Consider the following 21623-nt stretch of genomic DNA (forward strand, 5'->3'; position numbering starts at 1 on the left):
GCCTGTTGCAAACCACTTTGAGCATAATCGTTTGCAGGACAGCAGCATCTAAATTAAAATCTAATCTATTTGCTGTTGTGCAACCTTCTCAGAAGCTGTTGCCGAGGATTTGCCAGCGTAGACTTCCTATGGTGGCGCTGGGGCGAGTCAGGACAGCGCTGGGTTGTGGGTGGATTGTTCAGCACGGGATCTTGTGACACATTGCAGAATTCAGCAGAGCCTTTGCTTCTCATAACCCAACTCATCTTCATTGCTGGCAGACTTCTAAAAGTGAAACTGAAGTTGGCATTTCACGCTGATAGCATGACTGTAATTTAGTGGCAACTCGGAAGAGCAGAAAATGTTGTTTGCTTTCTTTTCACCTGTATATTGCATTCTGTGCTCTCAATACAACTATTTTAATATATATTCAGTGGTAGTAGCCATATCATCATAATTCTTTGCCCTACTGTGTGGTACTTTTCCTCAAGAAGGCGAAAAGCTTAAATAAATCCTCTGTGGAAAAGGAATAAAAAGAGGGAGAAGGAGATTGCTGAGAGAAAGCCAAATGTCATAATCCATCTTGACCAATTCAGGAATCATAAGCTTTCGGTGATTAGGCTTGTGGGAATAAAACTCCAGTAATGAAATGAAAGGTGTAATTCCAGGGGAGGTGGTGAGAGCAAGGCCGGTGCATTTAAATATCAAACCACTGCCAAAATAGAAAATAACTTAGTTATTGGCTGGTTTAGCTTTATGTGGTCTCTACATGGCCTGCCATTCGAAGCAACATAATTAACAGGAAACTAAAATATTATCTTAAAGATTTCGAAATAAAACATTACAAAGGAGGTCAACCACAGAATGCACATTTAATGCAGCAAAGTTAACAATTATTATTTCTTTAAAAAAAATATCTTAAACATTTCAAGAGAAAGTAGCCCCAAAATGGAAAACTCAGGAAATACCAACATAACATAAATACCATCATAACATAAATGGAGTGGCAGACAAAAATGGTTGAATATGTAGAATTAGCAAAACTGACCCACAGGATCCGTAACCAAGAAGAAACAAAGTTCAAAAAGGAATGGTGTAAATTTGTTGAGTAACAACTGTAGAAGTTTAAAGACTGGAGCAGGATTACAATAAATTTTGTGATGTGGATAGAATATAACTAAGAATCTGTGAAAGAGAAAATCGAATACGAAAGCCGGATGGAGGGAGGGAGGGATGGAAGTCCGTGCGTGAGAGAGCGTGTGTAAATAAGTAGACACATGATGGTTGAACTTTAGAGTATTTATTTTGTTTATATATGTTACAGAAAACTCAATAAAAAGCATTTGGGGAAAAAATGAAGAGGATGTCTAGGAGAAGTCAGGGGTTGCTGAGGTGATGCTCTCTGGATGTTGCTGGACCACAACTCCCATCACCCTTGATCTTTGGCCATGCTGAGTGTGGGGCTGATGGGAGTCGGAGTCCGACGATATCTAGAGGGCGCCAGGTTGGTTATAATGGAGTTCATTGGGCACTCTAAAGCTCCCTTCAGCCCAAGCCATCTGGCCGGTGGTCAGGGGCAATGAGGAGAATTCCAGTTCTGCAACATGACTGTTCCAAAGAGTTATATAAATGTCAAGTTTCTATAAATTTCCTGCTTTAAGACTAAACAAGAATAAAGAAGCGACCAGTCTGTTAAAAGAGAGAGAGAGAGAGAGAGAGAGAGAGAGAGAGAGAGAGATTCTATATCAAATAATATTCCCGACGTGTGTAGCTGGGTGGGAGTGGGGGGGACTTAACAAGGCCTAGTGCAGGAGTTGTTAACCTTTTGGGGCTCATGGTCACCTTTGGCAACCAGAGAAACTATTTTGGGCAGTAAATCAAGGACACCCTGCAGGCTGCAGCCCATTCTATGGTGGAATACTTCTTTCAAGATTAATTTCATCAGAAGGAAGAGTCTTCCCTGGGCACCAGGAAAGGCCTCTGGGGTTATGTGTGCCCATGGGTGCTGTCCTGCAACCCTTGGTCTGTGGTCAGTGCCAGATTTAGGCGCAGGCATGTATGGAAGTGAGAGCTGGACCATAAAGAAGGCTGATCGCCGAAGAATTGATGCTTTTGAATTCTGGTGCTGGAGGAGACTATGGAATGCAAGAAGATCAAAGCTCTCCATTCTGAAGGAAATCAGCCCTGAGTGCTCACTGGAAGGACAGATCGTGAAGCTGAGGCTCCAAGACTTTGGCCACCTCATGAGAAGAGAAGAAGAAGAAGAAGAAGAGTTTGGATTTGATATCCCGCCTTTCACTCCCCTTCAGGAGTCTCAAAGCGGCTAACATTCTCCTTTCCCTTCCTCCCCCACAACAAACACTCTGTGAGGTGAGTGGGGCTGAGAGACTTCACAGAAGTGTGACTGGCCCAAGGTCACCCAGCAGCTGCATGTGGAGGAGCGGAGACACGAACCCGGTTTCCCAGATTACGTGACTACCGCTCTTAACCACTACACCACACTGGCTCTCACAGAAGACTCCCTGATGCTGGGAAAGATGGAGGGCGCAAGGAGAAGGGGGCGACAGAGGATGAGATGGTTGTACAGTGTTCTCGAAGCTACCAACATGAGTTTGACCAAGCTGCGGGAGGCAGTGGAAGACAGGAGTGCCTGGCGTGCTCTGGTCCAGGGGGTCATGAAGAGTCGGGCACGACTAAATGGCTAAACAACATCCAATTTTGTCCTCGCTCGGGGCGCCATTTTACCAAAGTCCGCCCTTGCTATGATGAGTGGGCTCTGTTCTGTTGGTGCAAATGATTGAGACCAAGGAAGACTGAATTTCTGGTGTGCTTTCTGCTGTACCGTGAACGTCTCTTGGTGGCAGACATGAGCAATGTGCTCTTGCTCCCCTCCCCACCCACTTCCCCTTTAAGGCCCGTTTTCTTTCCACCATGAAGAGCTCCACTTTGGCTTTTCCTTTGAAGAACCAAAGTTAGAATGGTTCAGCAGTAATCACTTCTGCGGGCTGATGTATAATTGGCATGGAAAGATACGGGGCAGGTTCTGGAATCGCGAACTCTCTCACCCAGGCCTTCCTTCTTCTGGTCATGAATGCCATCCTGCATCTTAACAGCAGTTGAGCATATGTGAGCATTGATGTTAACTATGTGCATCAAGCCCAAGTGAAAAACAAACCCCTGTGTTGCAGTGAGAACCAATCACAGAAATATAGACAACACATAGGTTAATAACTGTTAGAGCAGTCTTCTAACCGTGGTTTAAGAGACTGTTGTCATCATATGTAAAATTGGCACGATACTTCACCTTGTTTAGGCTTCCTGGGTTGTTGTGTGGGTAAGTGAGATAAGGATCTGTTAATATTAGAAATGCTAATTAAAACTACCATATTTTTTGCTCCGTAAGACACACTTTTTTCTTCCTAAAAAGTAATGGGAAATGTCTGTGCGTCTTATGGAGCGAATGTGTGGTCCCTGGAGCCGAATTGCCCAGGGGAGAAAAGCAGATAATGCTTTTTTTAAAAAAAAAGAAAGTGGGAAGGGGGTGTTGAAACAAAGTCACTGATCGCAAGCAATTGGAAGCGAGATAAGGGGCGCTAGCAATAAAGGAGGCTGCCTGGGAGGGGGGAGGTAAAGACAGCGAACTTGCAAGGAGAGGAGACAGGAAGGCTAAAGCAATGAGGAGAGAAATTAGAAGAAAAGGAGGAGCAAAAAACTGCTCCAGCTAAGGAAAAGACACTAAGGCAAACGAGAGGGAAGGGAGTGTTGAAAGGAAGCAGCTGATTGGCAAGTGATTGGGGAGGGAGATAAGGGACGCTAGAGATAAAGGTGGCTGCCTGGGAGGGGAGAGGTAAAAGCCCATGGATCCTCAGGATTTTTGCATTGGGTCACCCCAAATTCACCATCAGATCACATGTCTGTGGCCACAGCATGAACCACAAAAATCGTACATCCACTGTTTCCTTCAGAATATTTTTTTTTCTTGTTTTCCTCCTCTAAAAATTAGGTGCATCTTATGGTCAGGTGCGTCTTATGGAGCGAAAAATACGGCAGTTGATCTTTTAAAGTTGTATAAAGAATCCTAAAGTTGGAAGGGACCCCAGGGTCATCTAGTCCAACCCCCTTGCAATGCAAGAATCTCAGCCAAAGCATCCATGACAGATGGCCGTCCAACCTCTGCTTAAAAACCTCCAAGGAAAGACAGTCCACAACTTCCCAAGGGAGACCGTTCCACGTTTGAACAGGTCTTCCATATTTTTTGTACTAGCCCCCAGTGCTCTCCATCACAGCCATGCTGGGTGGAGCTGATGGGAGTTGTAGTCCCAAGCATTTGGAGGGCACCGGGTTGGGGAAGGCCAAGGTAGACCAACCTGTAGTTTGATTACAAGAAGAGAAAGAGAAGCCTGCCATTGATTTACTCAAAGGAGTTTGGTCTTAATGAACGATACAGCCCTAAACAGTTTTCTGATCTCATTACTTAATTGCATTAGTGTTATGTGTGGAGCTTTTAGCAGAAACTGTCCACAGAAAACTGAGGTTCTTGCTGGGTAATAACCTGGCTTTTCCTGTGCTTTCAGATGCAAAGTGAGAAGGTAAATAGTGAACATTTGGAGCATGATTTTGAATTGATTACTATGACAAATTGGCAATTAGTTATGCAATAGCTGAGTTTTATGCTTGTTTTCTTTAAAATCCCAAGTATAGGCTGAACCTCACATTTTCTGTCAGTGCGGTTTAAAGTTTTCTTTCAAGTTCTGAACTGCACACCTGCACACAGAAACACCCTTTATGTATAGGCCACAATCCAACACGCGTATAGATATGCAGTACGTTAATTTCAGTAAGCTCATTTATTTTATTGCTCATATTTCTTGGCTGTGATTGAATTCTGTATTGGACTGTGGTTGTAGTTTCTTGGATCCAAAGAAAAGGCAACTTAAAAAGGGGTGTGTGTGTGTGTGATTTTGAGCAGCGTTTTGTTATACATTGTGGAACATGTCTGCTGTTTAAAGTGAAAAATATCTCTTGATTATGTTGGAAGCTGTAGGGAGTGAAATAAGTCTGTGGTCCTGGCATTATGTGTGTATAAAATGTTAATCTTTTGACTTGGTAAAATACGACACCAATAGCTGAGGGATAGATCACAACTATTTCATACGTCTTAAAATTGAGTGTATTTTCCCTGCAACAGAAATGTGAGGGGAGAACAGACGGAAATGTCAAAACAGTGCAAGCGACAGTGATATTATTATTTTTCCAAATGACTTGAGAATCCTTTAGGATAGTATACAGGACTTTGCCTTTAATTAAAAGTGCCATATACTTAGTAAAAATCCATGTTAGTTGAGAAATTGATTTTTTTTTTTTTTTAAGAAGAAAGCTGTGAGTTTTCCTGTATGGAGTAAATGTCACTCTGTTCATATCTTAAGCTTTGCTGCAAGTCAAGACTTGTACTGTTCAACCGGGTTGTCATAGAAACGCAGCTAACTGTCATCTCAACTCAGGCTGATGATGGTTTTATTTGTAGGTTTGCAGGATTATTAAAATTTAACAAAAATTATTGATTTGCTTTTTATTTACGCTGCCGTGTGTTTACCTTTAGAAGTTCATGCTGCATAAAAGCTTCTCCTAAGAGAGAGAGAGATGGGGATATATATATCGAAAGCAAATATATATATATATATATATATATATATATATATATATATATATATATATATATATATGTTAAACTCTGATTCATCAATTGCCGTTGATGCTTTCCGTCTCTTTATTTAGAAGGTGATATATAGTCTGCAGAAATGGAGTAATCTTGTATTTTACAAATAGTTTTTCATTTTGTTTGTTTACAGCAAAGAAAAAGCCTCTCAAATTCACCTTTAGCTTGACTTTTATTTAACATAAGAGATACCTGTCAGAAAATCATGAAATGGGTACATCAGTGTGCGCAATATTTGAAGTTTCTCGCTTTATTCATGTTTTTTCTTGAAGCCTGGCAGAATGCTTCAGTGAGCTGAGTTTTTGAAAGTATATGTTTTTTGTATATGCATGCGCAGGAGGAATTACTTAGTTTTCACTCATAAATAAGACAGGCAAAACTTATTTACAGTAACTTTATCTAATGGTCCGTGGATGAATGCTTTTATGCAAAATACTTGGGAGACTAGAATTAACTTTTCACTTTGGTTGCACATTTGATGTCCAGACTTCAGCAACATGTTGGATCTTATTATAATGACTTTGATGCCCAGAATTCACTTTTAACTCTGCATGTTTATGCCCAGAGTGTGCAGATCATTTGTACATTGCAAGTGTCTTATTCATAATAAAAATGTACGTAAATGCAATTATGTGCTAATTGTCACATAACGTAGAAGCTGCAGACTGCGCTAACTTTTTTTTGATTTTAACTGTTTTGCATCTGTCAAGAATGAAGAAGAAGCACAGGTAATTTGTCTGATTATGCCCTGCACTCTAATTTGACATTGAGTCTGTCTGACTGGTAACAACTTTGTTCAGTGTTGGATTTACTGAATAAAAATTGCATCTTGCTGGACATCTTGACACATTGTTTTCGACAACTGTGTCGTTGATTGTTGACATCCCTATATTAATCCCTTTTTTAAAAATTCTGTCATCAAAACTTAACACCAAAGTCCCTGGCTGTTGTAGGTGAAGAAGAAAGTTGAAATTTAGGCCTTTCTACTGTAGCTTGTCCTTTGTGGTTTTGTGAGGATACTATTTCAATAGCTTAGTGAAATTGTGAGCTACCTCACTGGTGTGCAAACCAGTGTATGGCGGCACTTAAATCCTGCAAATGTGGTCATATTAAGAAGGTATCCTGCTTCTTAGTTGCTTCCCAATATAAGGAATTGATATTATATAACCCTCAACCACTATTGTGGAAGGATTCCTGAGTTTTTTAAAATTTTAGATATGAAAGAAAAACAGTGTTATGAACATACAGTAATTATTCAATGAAAGGGCTACTTCACACATTGGGTTGGATTCAGAGAAGCTGGCAGGAGGAAATCTAAAAGTGCAACATGGGAAGGGGGCAAAAAGGTGTTTAAAACATACTGGATTGCCGGCAGGTCTCTTGAGTGTGCATTCAGTGGCAAAGCTGGGTTGATTTCTGTGTAGGGGAACCCTGTGTAGGGTTCTTGCTCTTCTAGCAGAAAATTGAAATTTATTCAAGTACAGTGTTTAGTGGCATACTCTGTGTGTGCTTATATACACACAAAATGAAAAACCTTGTCCAAATGTAAACTGTATCACAGTTCTATCACATAGATTTCAGATTCAAACAGAGGTTGGATCATCCACAGAGTATTTACCCCTTTTAAAGGCATTGACGTGATTGGTTGCTGGTTTGTGAAGCATATGGTAGTATTTGTCAGTTGTGGGAGTTCAGGAAGATATAGAAAAAGTTGGAATAAAGAGAGAGGGTTGCTGGTGGAGGAGGGTTAAACAAATTCTAAGTAAATGGGTATTTTTGTCATCACTTGGCAAATCAAAGCTCCCCTGATGCTACGCCACTGAATCTACTTCCAAAGCACAGCATGAAGTCTCTGAGATTACACCATCCTTCTCCAACTTGGTTCCCTCTCTATGGTCTCAGTCCTGTCTTCCCAGAACATTGGCCATGCAGTCTAGGACTAATGGAAGTTAGAGTGCAAGACATACAGAGGGCACCAGATGCATTAGATCAGGGGTCAGCAAACTTTTTCAGCAGGGGGCCGGTCCACTGTCCCTCAGACCTTGTGGGGGGCCAGACTATGTTTTGGGGAAAAGAATGAACAAATTCCTATGCCCCACAAATAACCCAGAGAGGCATTTTAAATAAAAGGACACATTCTACTTATGTAAAAACACTCTGATTCCTGGACCGTCCATGGGCTGGATTTAGAAGGTGATTGGGCCGGATTCGGCCCCCGGGCCTTAGTTTGCCTACCCATGCATTAAATCTACCCACTTCAGGGGGGTCATTGGTGACTACAGTGGTACCTCGCAAGACGAATGCCTCGCAAGACGAAAAACGCGCAAGACGAAAGAGTTTTCCGTTTTTTGAGTCGTTCCGCAAGACGAATTTCCCTATGGGCTTGCTTCGCAAGACGAAACGTCTTGCGAGTTCTTGTGAGTTTGTTTCCTTTTTCTTAAAGCCGCTAAGCCGTTAATAGCCGCTAAGCCGTTAATAGCCGCTAAGCCGCTAATAGGGTTGCTTCGCAAGACGAAAAAACCACAAGACGAAGAGACTCGCGGAACAGATTAATTTCGTCTTACGAGGCACCACTGTACAATGATGGCTGACCATCAAGCCAATCAAAATATGTGGATCCCTGATCAAACAACTGATCAATCAGCAAAACAACTAGAGTTGGGCATGTAGAAATGCACCCAAGAGGACTTACAAGCCCTAAACCTGCTCATAATGATTTTCAAGACATTTTTTTGGGGGGAGGGTGTTCATAGTGGTGTGAACTTTGGGAATCTTACGAAGCTCAAATATCCATGGGGCTGGCTGATATAAGCCTGTACTTGAAGGATGGATGTGTTCAGAAGTTACCTACCTCAGAGGTAAGACACGTGGAAGTTTTGTTCTTGGAGTCATTCTTGAATTGCTTGGCTTTCTGACTACTTCAACGTTGGGATTTTATTGGTGGGTTAGTTGTCTTTCCTTAATCTTGAGTATTTCCACCTCTAGGAAGCTGATGCAGCCTAGGAAAACATGCATTCAAATCTTTCATTTACACCAGGGATGCCAACATTTTATGGCTCCGGAGGGCAGCATGCAAATAGAGCACCGACCCCCTTCCTTATACACAAACACAGCCACAAGCACACTCACGTCTCAATCACAGACACATAGAGCCTTCTGCCCACTCTCACGTGGCATTCAAACTTTGCCAGGTGGCAGGCGAAATTTTGCACCTGGCTATTGGCCACTTGCAACCAAGTGAAGATGCCTGCGTGCCAGGTTGGCGCCTGACGTCTCCACCACCTGGAGGCGCGTGCCTGAGGATCCTTTCATCTTGACTGTTTTCACACACAAGCAACACATCCTGAAGAATTCTGTCCATTATATTTTGTCTGCACAATCAGAATGAATTTCAGGAACCAAGAAGTTGTAATGAAAAATACGACTTTCGAACCGTCTGGCCCCAAAATGGCAACTAGCCATTCTGTTTTGGCGACTGTATCCCTGGTTTAAGGAGCCATTTGGCGTCTAACTGATATATCTGAGTTTCTAACACTGTTCTCACTTGTACACACATGTACACACTCCCTCACCCCCAGTTTGGTGCAAGGTGATAGGGAGTTTTAAACCTCTCCTCCTGGTCTCATAGCACCTCCTTGCTCCCTAAAGGTAAAGGGACCCCTGACCATTAGGTCCAGTCGTGACCGACTCTGGGGTTGCGGCGCTCATCTCGCTTTATTGGCTGAGGGAGCCAGTGTACAGCTTCCGGGTCATGTGGCCAGCATGACTAAGCCGCTTCTGACAGACCAGAGCAGCGCACGGAAACGCTGTTTACCTTCCCGTTGGAGCGGTACCTATTTATCTACTTGCAATTTGACGTGCTTTCGAACTGCTAGGTTGGCAGGAGCAGGGACTGAGCAACAGGAGCTCACCTCGTTGCGGGGATTCGAACCGCCGACCTTCTGATTGGCAAGCCCTAGGCTCTGTAGCTTAGACCACAGCGCCACCCGCGTCCCCCCTTGCTACCTCCTACCCAGTAACGGGCATTTGTGGGAACAACTGAGGAATGTGCACATCCACGGGCTCTTTGCATTGCCAGCTAGGTGGGTAGGGGGTAAGGGCGATGCAAAGCATGGGAAAGAATCTTGACAGCTGCATTGTGCACCTGCCCTTGCTTCCCAGCTGACAGACAATCCGCTGTTTGGTGGGTCGCAGGAATGCAGTTGCCAGCACAGGACAACGAGTGCGGGTGTGTGGTTGAGCATCCTTTGAGGAACCCGCAAAGCTACCTGCACATTGTCCACGTGTGGTTAACACCATCAGTTAGCCAATGGCGGATATAAAGAATAGATTCAAGTGACTGAAATAGTGTTTTGATTCTGCCCAAGATTTCAAGGTCAGAAGCCCTCTTTCCTCTAGTGGTCTACTCTAACTGGGAATGTTGTGAGGCTGGCTTTTCATGTCATTAAGTAATATGTAATTTCTACGTTTTTATCTGTAATTTCTATATGCCTAAGTAGATGTAACGGCAATCATTGCACATTCTCCCCCTCTCTTCTCCAGCCTTCCACTTCTTCTAGATTGCAAGCCCCTTGTGGTGGAGAGCCATCCTTTCATTCTTTGTAAAAGCACTATGCACACGGAAAAATAATGTGTTGGGAATACTCTTTTAAAGAAACTGTTGCTTCCTTTGGCAAGAGGGAGTGGGTAGGATACAAATGGAACGAAACGACACTGAAAAATGTATGTTTCCTAAGCTTCAGAAACATCCTTTTTGATGTTGTCTAAAACCCATAGGGTTTCCATTTCGAGGTGCACAACAGATTGTTTCGATTCTGTTTTTATATTATTTATTTGCAATAATTTCTATACCACCAATATTTTAAAAATATCATGGTGTAAAAATCAACAATGAAAATACATATAACAGATACAGAATGTGTCATAAATCAGTGGATTAGATTGGTGCATCAACATAGCTGGATCACTCACAGAGAAAACCTGGGTAAAAAGTTCTAGGTGGGCACCTAAGTGCCAAAGAGGAGCTGCCTGCCTAATATTCAGGATTTAGAGTAGAACTGCAAGTGACTTTTTGCTTCTGAGAGGTTCCTTGGAGTACGGAGAGTGTGTTCTCCCCACCACCACCCAAAATAGGGTGGATATTTTTTATTTTTAGTCAACTTGTTTTTAACCTCTGACTTTTCATTGATAATTTTAATGTACACTATATGTTCTGTTCTGTGTAAGCCTCTTGGAAGTTTCAACAGTTAAGAAGTATAAAAATTTTGAAAATAAGTAAATATGTGATGTATTTTGTGTAGTAATTAGAATATTGGGCTTTCTTTTATTTTGTCAAGTACACTTCTGGATTTTCCCCTCCTGCTTTTAAGAAATTATTAAGCATTTCCTGAGCTACAGCAGTGTTGACTAACATGTTTATGAAAAGAAAAAATGCTGTCAGAATTTGGGTGCCAGGAAGTTGGTATTTTGGCTTCCATTTCTTAGTGGTTTATGGGGGATTATCTATGGCAGTATTTTTATTTTGGGGTTGGGTTGGGAAGAGTAGAAGTGTGTAAACCTGAGGAAAACTAGTATCCCTCTTTTCTCTTAAAATTTATTAATCCAGGAAGATGACAGTGAAGAGGAGCCCAAGCTGAAGTATGAAAGGCTTTCTAATGGCGTTACGGAAATTCTTCAAAAGGACGTCGCCAGTTGCATGATGGTGCATGAGAAGGTAAGAGTTTGTTTGTTTGTTTTTAATGCACACACATACGTAATATTTTAAAAATGTAGATTTGTGCTGTCTTCACCAAAACAGTTGAGATTTGGGTATAGATGATACCAGAAGCTCTAAATTGTGGTAACAAACACTGTAGAGATACTTCCAGTTGCTGAGAATTTTGTTTCCCGGCAAGCATGAAGGTATAGGCAATTATTTGCTTAGAGATTCACTAAGTGAGTTCTGACTACTGTGAGCTCTTTGCACGCTGCCCAATTTGTCCCTGGAGTAGTTCTGTGTTAGCTGCCACTTCTGAAGAAGTGGAAGACAGGGGAGGTGGTTTTGATTTAAATTCTTTACTTGGCAAATCTCCTGCAGCCACCTATTATCCAATCACTTTTTTGACGTTTTTGTCAAGTGCTTGGTGAATAAACATGACCTCCACTCAGCCCCGTGCTGGGATAAATTATTTGCATTTACTGTTTTTCTTCAAGTCACCCACCACTCACCCATGCTTGAAAACCTTACATTATATTCCTGGGGTCAAGTGCACCCCAGTTAAGTTAGAGGTAATAGAAGGGGAAAGAGAGATGTAATGTAAGGAATCTAAGCGAAGGGTTGGTTTTTTATATATGTACAAGGATGTGACTATATATTAGTGTTAACAGGCATCTGAAATTAGACTTCCGTTATCTTGGACGCGGGTAGCACTGTGGTCTAAACCACAGAGCCTAGGACTTGCTGATCAGAAGGTCGGCAGTTCGAATCCCCGCAACGGGGTGAGCTCCCGTTGCTCGGTCCCTGCTCCTGCCAACCTAGTAGTTTGAAAGCACACCAATGCAAGTAGATAAATAGGTACCGTTCCAGCGGGAAGGTAAACGGCACTTCCGTGCGCTGCTCTGGTTCGCCAGAAGCGGCTTAGTCATGCTGGCCACATGACCCGGAAGCCAGTAAAGCGAGATGAATGCTGCAACCCCAGAGTCGTCCGCGACAACCTAACGGTCAGGGATCCCTTGGACATGCAATGTTGACTTACGTCACATACCCCCTAAGTTGGTACAATGGTAATCTTCCAGGGTTTACCTCTGCAAATAACCGATGATTGGTCTGCTTACCTGGACAGGATAAGTTTAGTTGAACAGTTTGATTTAAGCTTAGGGATATAAGTTTTTCTCTTGCCTATAGCATCATACATCTCCTTGTTCAACTTGGGCAAGCCTCAAATTCCTTTAAGGCCCCCACCTCACCTTGAGATTAGAATTATACACCCTTGGCCAATACACGTTGATCCTTCCTATATTAAGGTTTTAGATATGTTACATAAAATAGCTGTCTCGTGTAATTCTACAATTCTATGTGTGAAAAGATCTAAAGCCTACTGATCTTTGACTAGTTCCCTTTCTGCTTGTAATAAGAAATAAACTGCTTTTCATCCCTTCACACAATAATCACATAAAGGGATATGATCCAAAAGCCCACATCTCTTTCTCCACCCCTTCCCACTTCTGTTTCCTTCCTTTTTAAAAAAGGGAAAAAATACCAGGGGTTGGACTAGATGACCCTCGTGGTCCCTTCCCATTCTGATTTTATGTTATTTTGCAGAGATTCCTTGTCGCACAAGCACAGCATGCCCCGGGTCATAAAAGGTTCCTCGTACCAGGAAATGCCCAGTGCTTAATGAGATTATGGATACCAAAGGTTCAGCCAAACTGATCTTTGAAAGTTTCTGTGATCTGACAGCTGACAATTTTCATCTGGAACTATGACGTTTCCTTTAAAAAGAAAAAAAGAAGAAGTAAATTTATTGGGCAACACTATAAGTATTTTCTATATTTGGAGCTGTCCAAGTTCTACCCTAATTATAGTGTCACAGAGAACAACACAACAGCAGAGTTGTTTTAAGTAACTGAGCACTTTTGGTTTTCTAGCAAACTACACTATTTATGAGTAGGATCAATAATGTTAGAAGCTGAAGTCTAGGTGTCTTTTAGGAATTGGTCTCTTACAATGCTGAGGCTAAAAACAGAGGGTGGTGTGTGTGTGTGTGCATGTGTATCCCTTAAAAAAAGAAAGAAATCAAACCCTATGAAAGATAAATAAAACCGCAGCCTGTATGATAGATGTACGTTTTGATTAGAACAATTTGGCTTTGTTTGGAGTACCGAAGAGTGGCATATATTCAGACTAATTTCCCTCCAGAATTATTATTTTTTTCCTTGCAATGCTAAAACATATTTTCACTGGACTCGCTGTCTGCATTGGATGACTAATCGTCATGGCACCTGGTGCATTCAGGCAGCCCTGTGCAGTGGAATAGTCATACCTAGTTATGTCTGCACACCTGATGTTTTATTAACTAGTATTGATTTTTTTACCCGGGGGACTTTTTTCTTCCTGTAAAAAGGCAACCTTGCAGGAGTGAAAGGCATTGCAGGGGATGAATTTCTAATGAACCCCTTCTCTCCTCTCTCTCTCTCTCTCTCCCCTCTCTTTTTTGACTTCTCTTTAATGTGGCTTCATATTTTAAGTGCCTGAACTGAAATTTCATTTTAAGCAATTCCATTTTGATAAATCCTTTTGAACCTTGACTTTCTGTAAGGTTATTTTTTTTTAAAAAAAAAAAGATTGTGCTGCTTGACTGACACACTTAGTAGTGCCTGTAAATTTGAGCATTTCATTATAGGCTGCAATGAAGCATGCTCACATGCAATGAAATACAGAGAATTTAGGAGTCTGACCACTTGAGTAATGCTAAAGAAAAGGTGCGGGGGCGAATGCATCCTCATCTATATAAAGGAGCACCAAACATTTTGTTGGTTAATTTGTTTTTAGTCCTCAGAATTTGGTAGCATAAACTAGATCTCTGTTTAGAATCTAAATATATAAATAATAACCCTGCCTGGGTTTTTGTTATATTATGAAATAGCAAGTAGAGCACTTATTTTGTGGGGGGTTTGGAGGGTATTCTATGTGCTCATGCAGCACATGTGCTCTATGCACACTGCACACACTTAATGCTGGTTTCCGACTTATTTTTATGGCTGAAAGGTTTGACCGCAGGACCAGAGCAGGCTGGGTCAATTGCATTGCCATCTTCTTTGTAGATTAAACTGGGACTGACCTGTCCGAGAGAGAGAGAGAGAGAGAGAGAGAGAGAGAGAGAGAGAGAGACCCACCTTTTCAAGGAATGCATGCCACGATTCTGTGCTAACTTGCTCATATGTGCAATTGGTCTCTTACCTCTCCCGCCCTGATCTCGCCACTGTGATCCACGCGATGTTCACCTCCAGGCTTGATGATTGTAACTCATTCTATGTGGGACTGCCCTTGAAGCTCCAGTGGGTGCAGAATGCCTTACGGAGTCTTCACCACTGGATCACATTCGCCTGGTGCTATACCAGCTGCACTGGCTCCTGGTGGAGTACAGGATCAGGTTTAAGGTGCTGCTTTTAACCTTTCCAGCCCTATATGGCCTAGGACCCTCATACCTACGGGACCACCTCTCCTGGTACGCCCCATGGAGGACCTTATGGTCTACAAATAATAACACCTTGGAGATCCCGGGTCTCAGAGAGATTAGGCTGGCCTCAACCATGGCCAGGGCCTTTTCAGCCTTGGCCCTGGCCTGGTGGAACACTCTGCCACAAGAGTTCAGGGCCCTGCGGGATTTGACATCTTTCTGCAGGGCTTGCAAGATAGATTTGTTCCACCTGCAAGATGGAGGTGTTCTGCTAGGCCTTTTGTCAGGGCTCAGCCTGACTCCCTTTTTCTTTTTTGTTTTTTTTTTGTTTTTTTTTAAAATGATATTTACTGAAAAAAGAATTTTTAAAATCACAGAGAAAAGAAAAAGACAAAATTACAGAAAAAAAGACAAGAACAGAAATAAAAAATAAAAAATAAAACCATCATTTTCAAATTCTCCACTTTCTTTACCTTCTTTCCATGACCTCCTCCTCCTCCCATCTCTTGTATCTTGATTGATAATTGTCACAGCAAATCCTTTCCATAATTCATAATATTCTGTCAATACATTACCTTGCTCTATTTTCATCTTATCTTATATTAAACCTTAAAACTTCAAATTTAAATCTTATTTATACCAGCTTCTCATAAGCATTACCTTTTTACCTAATTCTTTAAACATTCTTACAAGAGCCTAGTAATTTCATTTCAACATTTTTGCAACTTTCATAAAAACATTTCTGACAATAAAAAAAGAGAATAAAAACAATCCAATCTTCTTCCAGCGTCCCCTCCCCCCGGTCCCGGGGTTATCAGTCCTTTTTGTCCCAATTAGTCTGGCCCATTTAACCTGGTGGTCTTATATCCGAGGCCATCAAATCTCTTCCATGTCCCTTCCGCAGTTCTTCTTCATATTTTCCTTTCACTCGTGGGAACTCCAGCTTGATAGTGTTTTTGACCCTTTTCGACAGATCAGCCCCTTTCTCATAGTCCAGACTAAACTCCATGTGGTATTTTAAAACATGTTTCAAGTAGTGAACATATTTCCAATTCCCTCCAAGATAAGTCCCAACAACTCCAAACCTCTGACGGCCCTTTGCCAGATTCTGAGAGTCCAAACATCCCTGCATAGGGGGGTCAGTCCAACCCCCCCATTTCCAGCCAAACTTTGTCTTTCAGAATCTGGTTTTTTCCAAGTTCATTTATCAAATCCAAAGACTCATTTTCTTGCTGGGCCAAAAGTCCCTCCATCCCTGGCGCCCAAGGTTCAGCAAGGTCCTCTTCTTTCAGTTGTTCTGTCATGGCACGCTCCTGTTTTGGTTCCTCGGTGGGCTCCATATGATTTCCCACTACCTGTTCAAAGGTTCTGGCCGCATTAGTCATAAAAACCATCTTCTGACTTAACTGATCCAATAGGGCACTTATTTTACAGAAAGCACCCCTTTTTCTTTTTGTATAAGAACAGCATTCTCACAGGCCCATATAAGATCAGCGTAAACAGTTGGGCCGATGAGCACTTACTGTTCCCAACCCTAACCCTGCGGAAAGCCGTCTAATTAGACTTTAATTTGATTTTGACCTGTTTTTAGGAGGTAATTTAATTATTGCTTGATTTTATACTAATGTTATATATGTGGTGTTAGCCGCCCTGAGCCCGACTTCGGCCGGAGAGGGGCGGGATATAAATAAAAGTTTATATTATTATTATTATTATTATTATTATTATTATTATTATTATTATTATTATTCTATCTCCCCACGTGGTTAAGAACTGGATGCAGGAAAAATAGTTGAGATAACCTCTGTGCTTGTTGGGACTTTAGGGATGATTTAAAATGGAGGGGCAGTTTTAAAAGCAAGCAATCCCTTTTAAATGTTGTTTTTTTTTAAGTGACTTGTTTTTGTGCCACAAGGCTTTATATGTACTATCTAACCACGTGCCTTGGACAGGTGGTGGCAGAGGTACAGAAAACCCCCACTTCATTTTCCCTCCTCCAGTGTCCTGGCTTCTTCACTCCACTATTTGCTTTCTTCTTTCATTCCCACTTCTCAGGTGCAAAGTTACCTCCTCTTCTGAACTTTCTTGTGACATGTTGTCTTGGGTATCCATCCCTCCTCTGTAGGTTAGCAGCAGTACCACTTTTACATGCTTAATAAATACAACCCAGGTAGTTAAGAAAGCCCAACAGAGACTCCATCTCCTCAGAGTATTGCGAAAGAACGATGTCAACCAACATTTGATGATCTCCTTCTACCGGTCCACAATAGAAAGTGTCCTTTCACACTGCATCACGGTGTGGTACGCTGGTTTGACATCAACTGATGGGAAGTGCCTACAGAGGGTGGTGAATACAGCACAAGGTATTATGGGCTGTCCTATGAATCTGCCGGATGAAATAGCGGAAGAACGTTGCCTCAGGAGAGTGAGGAAAATTCTCAGGGATGATTCACACCCTGGCTGGCACTTTCTTGATCTCCTGCCCTTGGGCAGAAGATACAGAAGCAGGATTAGTCGCACCAACAGGGTAAAGAACAGCTTCTATCCATGGGCTGTTAGGCTGCTGAATGAAAAGATAACAACAGGGCAACTGACTTCTGGTTTTGGTGGGTGTGCATCAGTAAACGAGGGGAATTAAGACTAAGAGAGCTGAGTGAGGGGTGCTCGTGTAATCTCACTGTATACAAGTTGTACAAGTGACAATAAAGTATTTCAATTTCTATTTCAATTAACACGCACCAGCTTGATGCTTCCGTCATGATGAAGGTGCAACAAAGAGGCAGAAGTCAGGAACTGGCTTTAAAAATATCTGTGGTGGCCTTAGTCATGGATTATTTTGTTTCAACTCCTCGGTCTAGCTAAGCCAATACGGAAAGTGATAGTTCATCAAACGTTATCATTTTATTCTTCAGCATATGCCAGGATGAGCCCCTGTCTTCACACTGCCTTTGTGATTTGCCACAATAGATTAGGAGGCAGCAGGAGGAGACTGCCGGCCAACATTCATCATCAGTAGATGACTTTTGACAGCTAGCATGCACCAGCACAATAATGTACGTAAATCATGGAAAGTCTTAATTTTCACTGAGTATCTTCTTTTTCCTCTCTTCAGTTTTTGGCGCTTGGAACACATTATGGCAAAGTTTATTTACTCGATGTCCAGGGGAATATCACCCAGAAGTTTGACATTGTAAGTACAACCACTTCTTTGCAGCCTCGTGCTATATTTGGAACAACCCACCACGTCCGGAATTTCGTTGATCTCCTCTGAGCCCCTTTTTTGACAAGTGTACTACTGCCAGCTGTGTGACGTGGACTGAAGTAGCACAACACAACAGGCTTCAGATCCACTGGAGCAGACAAGGAGAGTCTCCTGCACAGCAAAATGGCAGCCATTGAAAAACAAATAGCAGCCAGCGGTTCCCCCAACCGTCTCAACTAGGGCCCAGTTCATGTGTTACCAAAGCATTGTGGTCAGTGCTGGTGGCTTGGTCCCACAGTGTCTTTGGAATATGGCTATTTTCAGGGCCACACTTGGTGCCGTAGCCACAGTCACAATTAACACAACTCATCTGCATGCCTTGGGTCCTTGTGGCATCTATAGGCACGGAGCAGTTCGTTAGCTTCACTATTGTTGATAGTTAGTATGTGTCCTATCATATTGAGATGCCAAAAGTAATTGAAAATTGATTGATTGCCTTGCTACTTCAGTTTATCTACTGCAAATATATAAAGCTAATATTTTATGTGAATGTCCTGAAGCTTGGTCTCTTAAGGGATTGTATTGATTGAACGAGAAGAGGAAGATTTTTTCCTCTCTCCATGTGATTTCCTGGAATCTTAGAGAACAAACACAATGCAGAATTTATGTAAAGTCATATTCTGGGGCATAAAATATACCTCTTGTAGGCCGTATGCAGTTGTTGCTGAAGAAAAATATTTATAGTATTTGTCTTGCATTGTCACATGTTCCAGTAGGCGTTTTTTGTTTTTTTAAAGACCATTGTCAGCACTTATGAAAGTGTCCATCACAAGGTGTCATTCTTGCAAAACATAACGCATGTTCTGATGCTGACATAGCAGTCTTTTATGTGAAAGGTGAAAGGTTACTTTTTATTTTTTATTTTAAAAAAATCTAATTATACAATTGTTCCCCCAAACCCACTGCTAGGAGCAACTATTTGAAGGGTTGTTGTTGTGTGTGTATGTATAGACAGACAGACACACAGATGCTATGGGCCACCCTGCTGTGATGGCTGCCCTTGGGTCTGGTGCCTGTTGACCTGGGAGTAAGCTCTGTAGAACTCAGTGGGACTTCCTTCTGAGTAGACAGAGGTAGGATTATGCTAGAACTGGTGTGTCCAACAGCCTTGATAAGAAAAAAGGGGTTGGAAGAAGAAAGGAGACCTTTCCAGCTGCCTTGTAAAAGCAAGAGGGTTGGGTTGCTTGTGGTAAGGAACAAATCCTGCGTTCTTTTGGTTTTGGGGTGAAAACAAAGAAAAGGAGACACTCCTTTTCCGCTGCCCTGGTGGGGTAGAGGGAAACAGAAGAAGCAGTTGGCAAGTGGGGAATGGGGCACACAGGGCATGTGCCTGGACTCCTCTCAGACGTGGCGCCAGCACCACTGTGTGCCCTCAGGTGCCTCTGAAGTTCTAGATCAATCTGTAGGTGACGGAAAATGAGGTATCTATTGCCATCTTAGTTCCGAGTAGCTCATGATCATTACCCAAATATAACTGTTAATCCAACTTTTGTTTCAAGCCCCCTTTGAAAGGTGAAAGTAGTGGGAGATACCAAAGGGCAGAAGGCTACTTTTGTTCAACAAAAGAGCTCCCGTTCTCCAAGCTTCAGCCTGAAATACAGTGGGGAGGCAACTTAAACGGAGGGCGGGTCTTCCGAAAACGTTGCAGAATCCCTAACGACTTCTGACCGCACGCTGATTATTTCGATATGTTTCTCTCCCGCCCGCCTTCCCTGTCACAAACATGGCTGCATCTTCGTCGGTGACACCTGCTTAAGATTAACCGATATGTGTTCTTGGATCCTGAGCATTTGACATACTGGTGTTCTCTTGTATTAGGGTTCAGTGCTTTGAGTGAGATGAAATGTGTCAAATGAGTTGAAAATTATGACTTAAAGGCAGTGGAGAAGAAAAGCCTGGCTAACTCCACTGACAAAGGAAGGTGCGGAAGCGATTTACAGCATATTAATTCCAAATGCCTCTTCATCTTTTCTTAAGATGGCCTACAATTTATTAATATAATTATTGCCGCGACTGACATCCTTGTAGATTAAAGCGTTGTAGATGTGAGAGCTGTACAAACACATTTAGCTAAGTAACAAATCAAAAAAATGCTTTCAGAAGGTAGAGAGAATTCATGCCCTGTTGCCTGGTGTTTTTAATAAATACATATTTAGAGCAAGTACAGTAACAAGAAATGGCTTGTGCCAACAAAAGTGTTGCACTTCCCTTGGAGAGGAGAAAATGCAGACTGCTTTATAAGCAGGGTTGGTTTTTTAATATTTAATGGTTTAGTGGTGATGCATGAGTGTGGAAAACAAATTTAAATATATAATGTTTTGAAGCGTTCTTTGGGTGGAAGGAAATTGAAATCTTTTCAGCATGTTGTTCTTCTAAGGCCTTTCTCAAATGGGGGAATTAAGAAAATAGCATGAAATATTTAAGAACCACCCCCTTGCTGTGGAATTTTTTAACATGTGTTTGCACACTCCTTCAAGGCCTATTTTTAAATATTTGATGGCTTTGAGAATTCGAAATTTTTTTGTTTAATCAGAATGGCAGAAAAAGTTAAAAGTAGTCAGGTTGCCTCTTTGCAACCTTGAAAACCCAGAGGTTTTTGTAGCACTTAGAGCCATATTAAAGTTTCAGCGTTTAAGAACATCGAAAGACCCCTGCAGGATCACACCAAAGGTCCGCTTAAGCCCAGCATGCTGTGTCTCGAAGTGGGCAGCTTGATGCTTCTGTGAGCAAGACGGAAAAGCTGCGGCCCTCTCACAGTGCGTGTGCAAAGCATCTCCTGCCAGAAGTGTCCTGTCTCTAGCTGTGGAGGTTTCATTTTTGGGTCATGGCAGACATAGCCTCCACAAATTTGTCCAATCCCATTCTGGGGGGGAGGACCATCGTAGAGTGTCTGCTTCAGCACAGGATGTCCCAGGGTCAATCTTTGGTATCTTCAGGTAGGCCTGGGAGTGTCCTCCTCTTGAAGCCTTGGAGAGCCTCTGCCAGTGAGCATAGGCAGTGCTAAGCTACATGGACCAATGGCTCCCCTCACTAGAAGGCAACTTCTGGTACACTGCCTTGGTTTGTCAACAGGTAAGCGGGTGGCGCTGTGGTGTAAACCACTGAGCCTTGGGCTTGCCGATCATGAGGTCGGCGGTTCGAATCCCCGCAACGGGGTGAGCTCCTGTTGCTCTGTCCCAGCTCCTGCCAACCTAGCAGTTCGAAAGCACATCAAAGTGCAAGTAGATAAATAGGTACCGCTCCGGCGGGAAGGTAAACGGCGTTTCCGTGCGCTGCACTGGTTTACCAGAAGCGGCTTAGTCCTGCTGGCCACATGACCCGGAAGCTGTACGCTGGCTCCCTCGGCCAGTAAAGCGAGATGAGCGCCGCAACCCCAGAGTCGTTCACGATTGGACTTAACTGTCAGGGGTCCTTTACCTTTTTAAGGATTTCATGCTACAGGAACTATTGAGGTTGATCTGAGGCTTCTTATTACCTTGATGGGATTATCCACAAAGCGTGTCATGCT

The 21623-nt window shown here is 42.5% G+C and overlaps 1 protein-coding gene across 1 annotated transcript in view; it reads left to right on the forward strand.

Annotated features, from left to right (window-relative positions):
* The window catches only part of VPS41 (VPS41 subunit of HOPS complex), a 120480-nt gene that overhangs the window by 16333 nt on the left and 82524 nt on the right, over positions 1–21623 (forward strand). The window contains exons 3-4 of the mRNA XM_081165111.1: positions 11301–11408; positions 17966–18043. Coding sequence (XP_081021237.1) covers positions 11301–11408; positions 17966–18043 — 186 coding nt within the window. The remainder of the gene's footprint in view (positions 1–11300; positions 11409–17965; positions 18044–21623) is intronic.

This window comes from Podarcis bocagei, assembly GCF_964188305.1.
Source record: "Podarcis bocagei genome assembly, chromosome: 12".
Classification (NCBI taxonomy): Eukaryota; Metazoa; Chordata; class Lepidosauria; order Squamata; family Lacertidae; genus Podarcis; species Podarcis bocagei.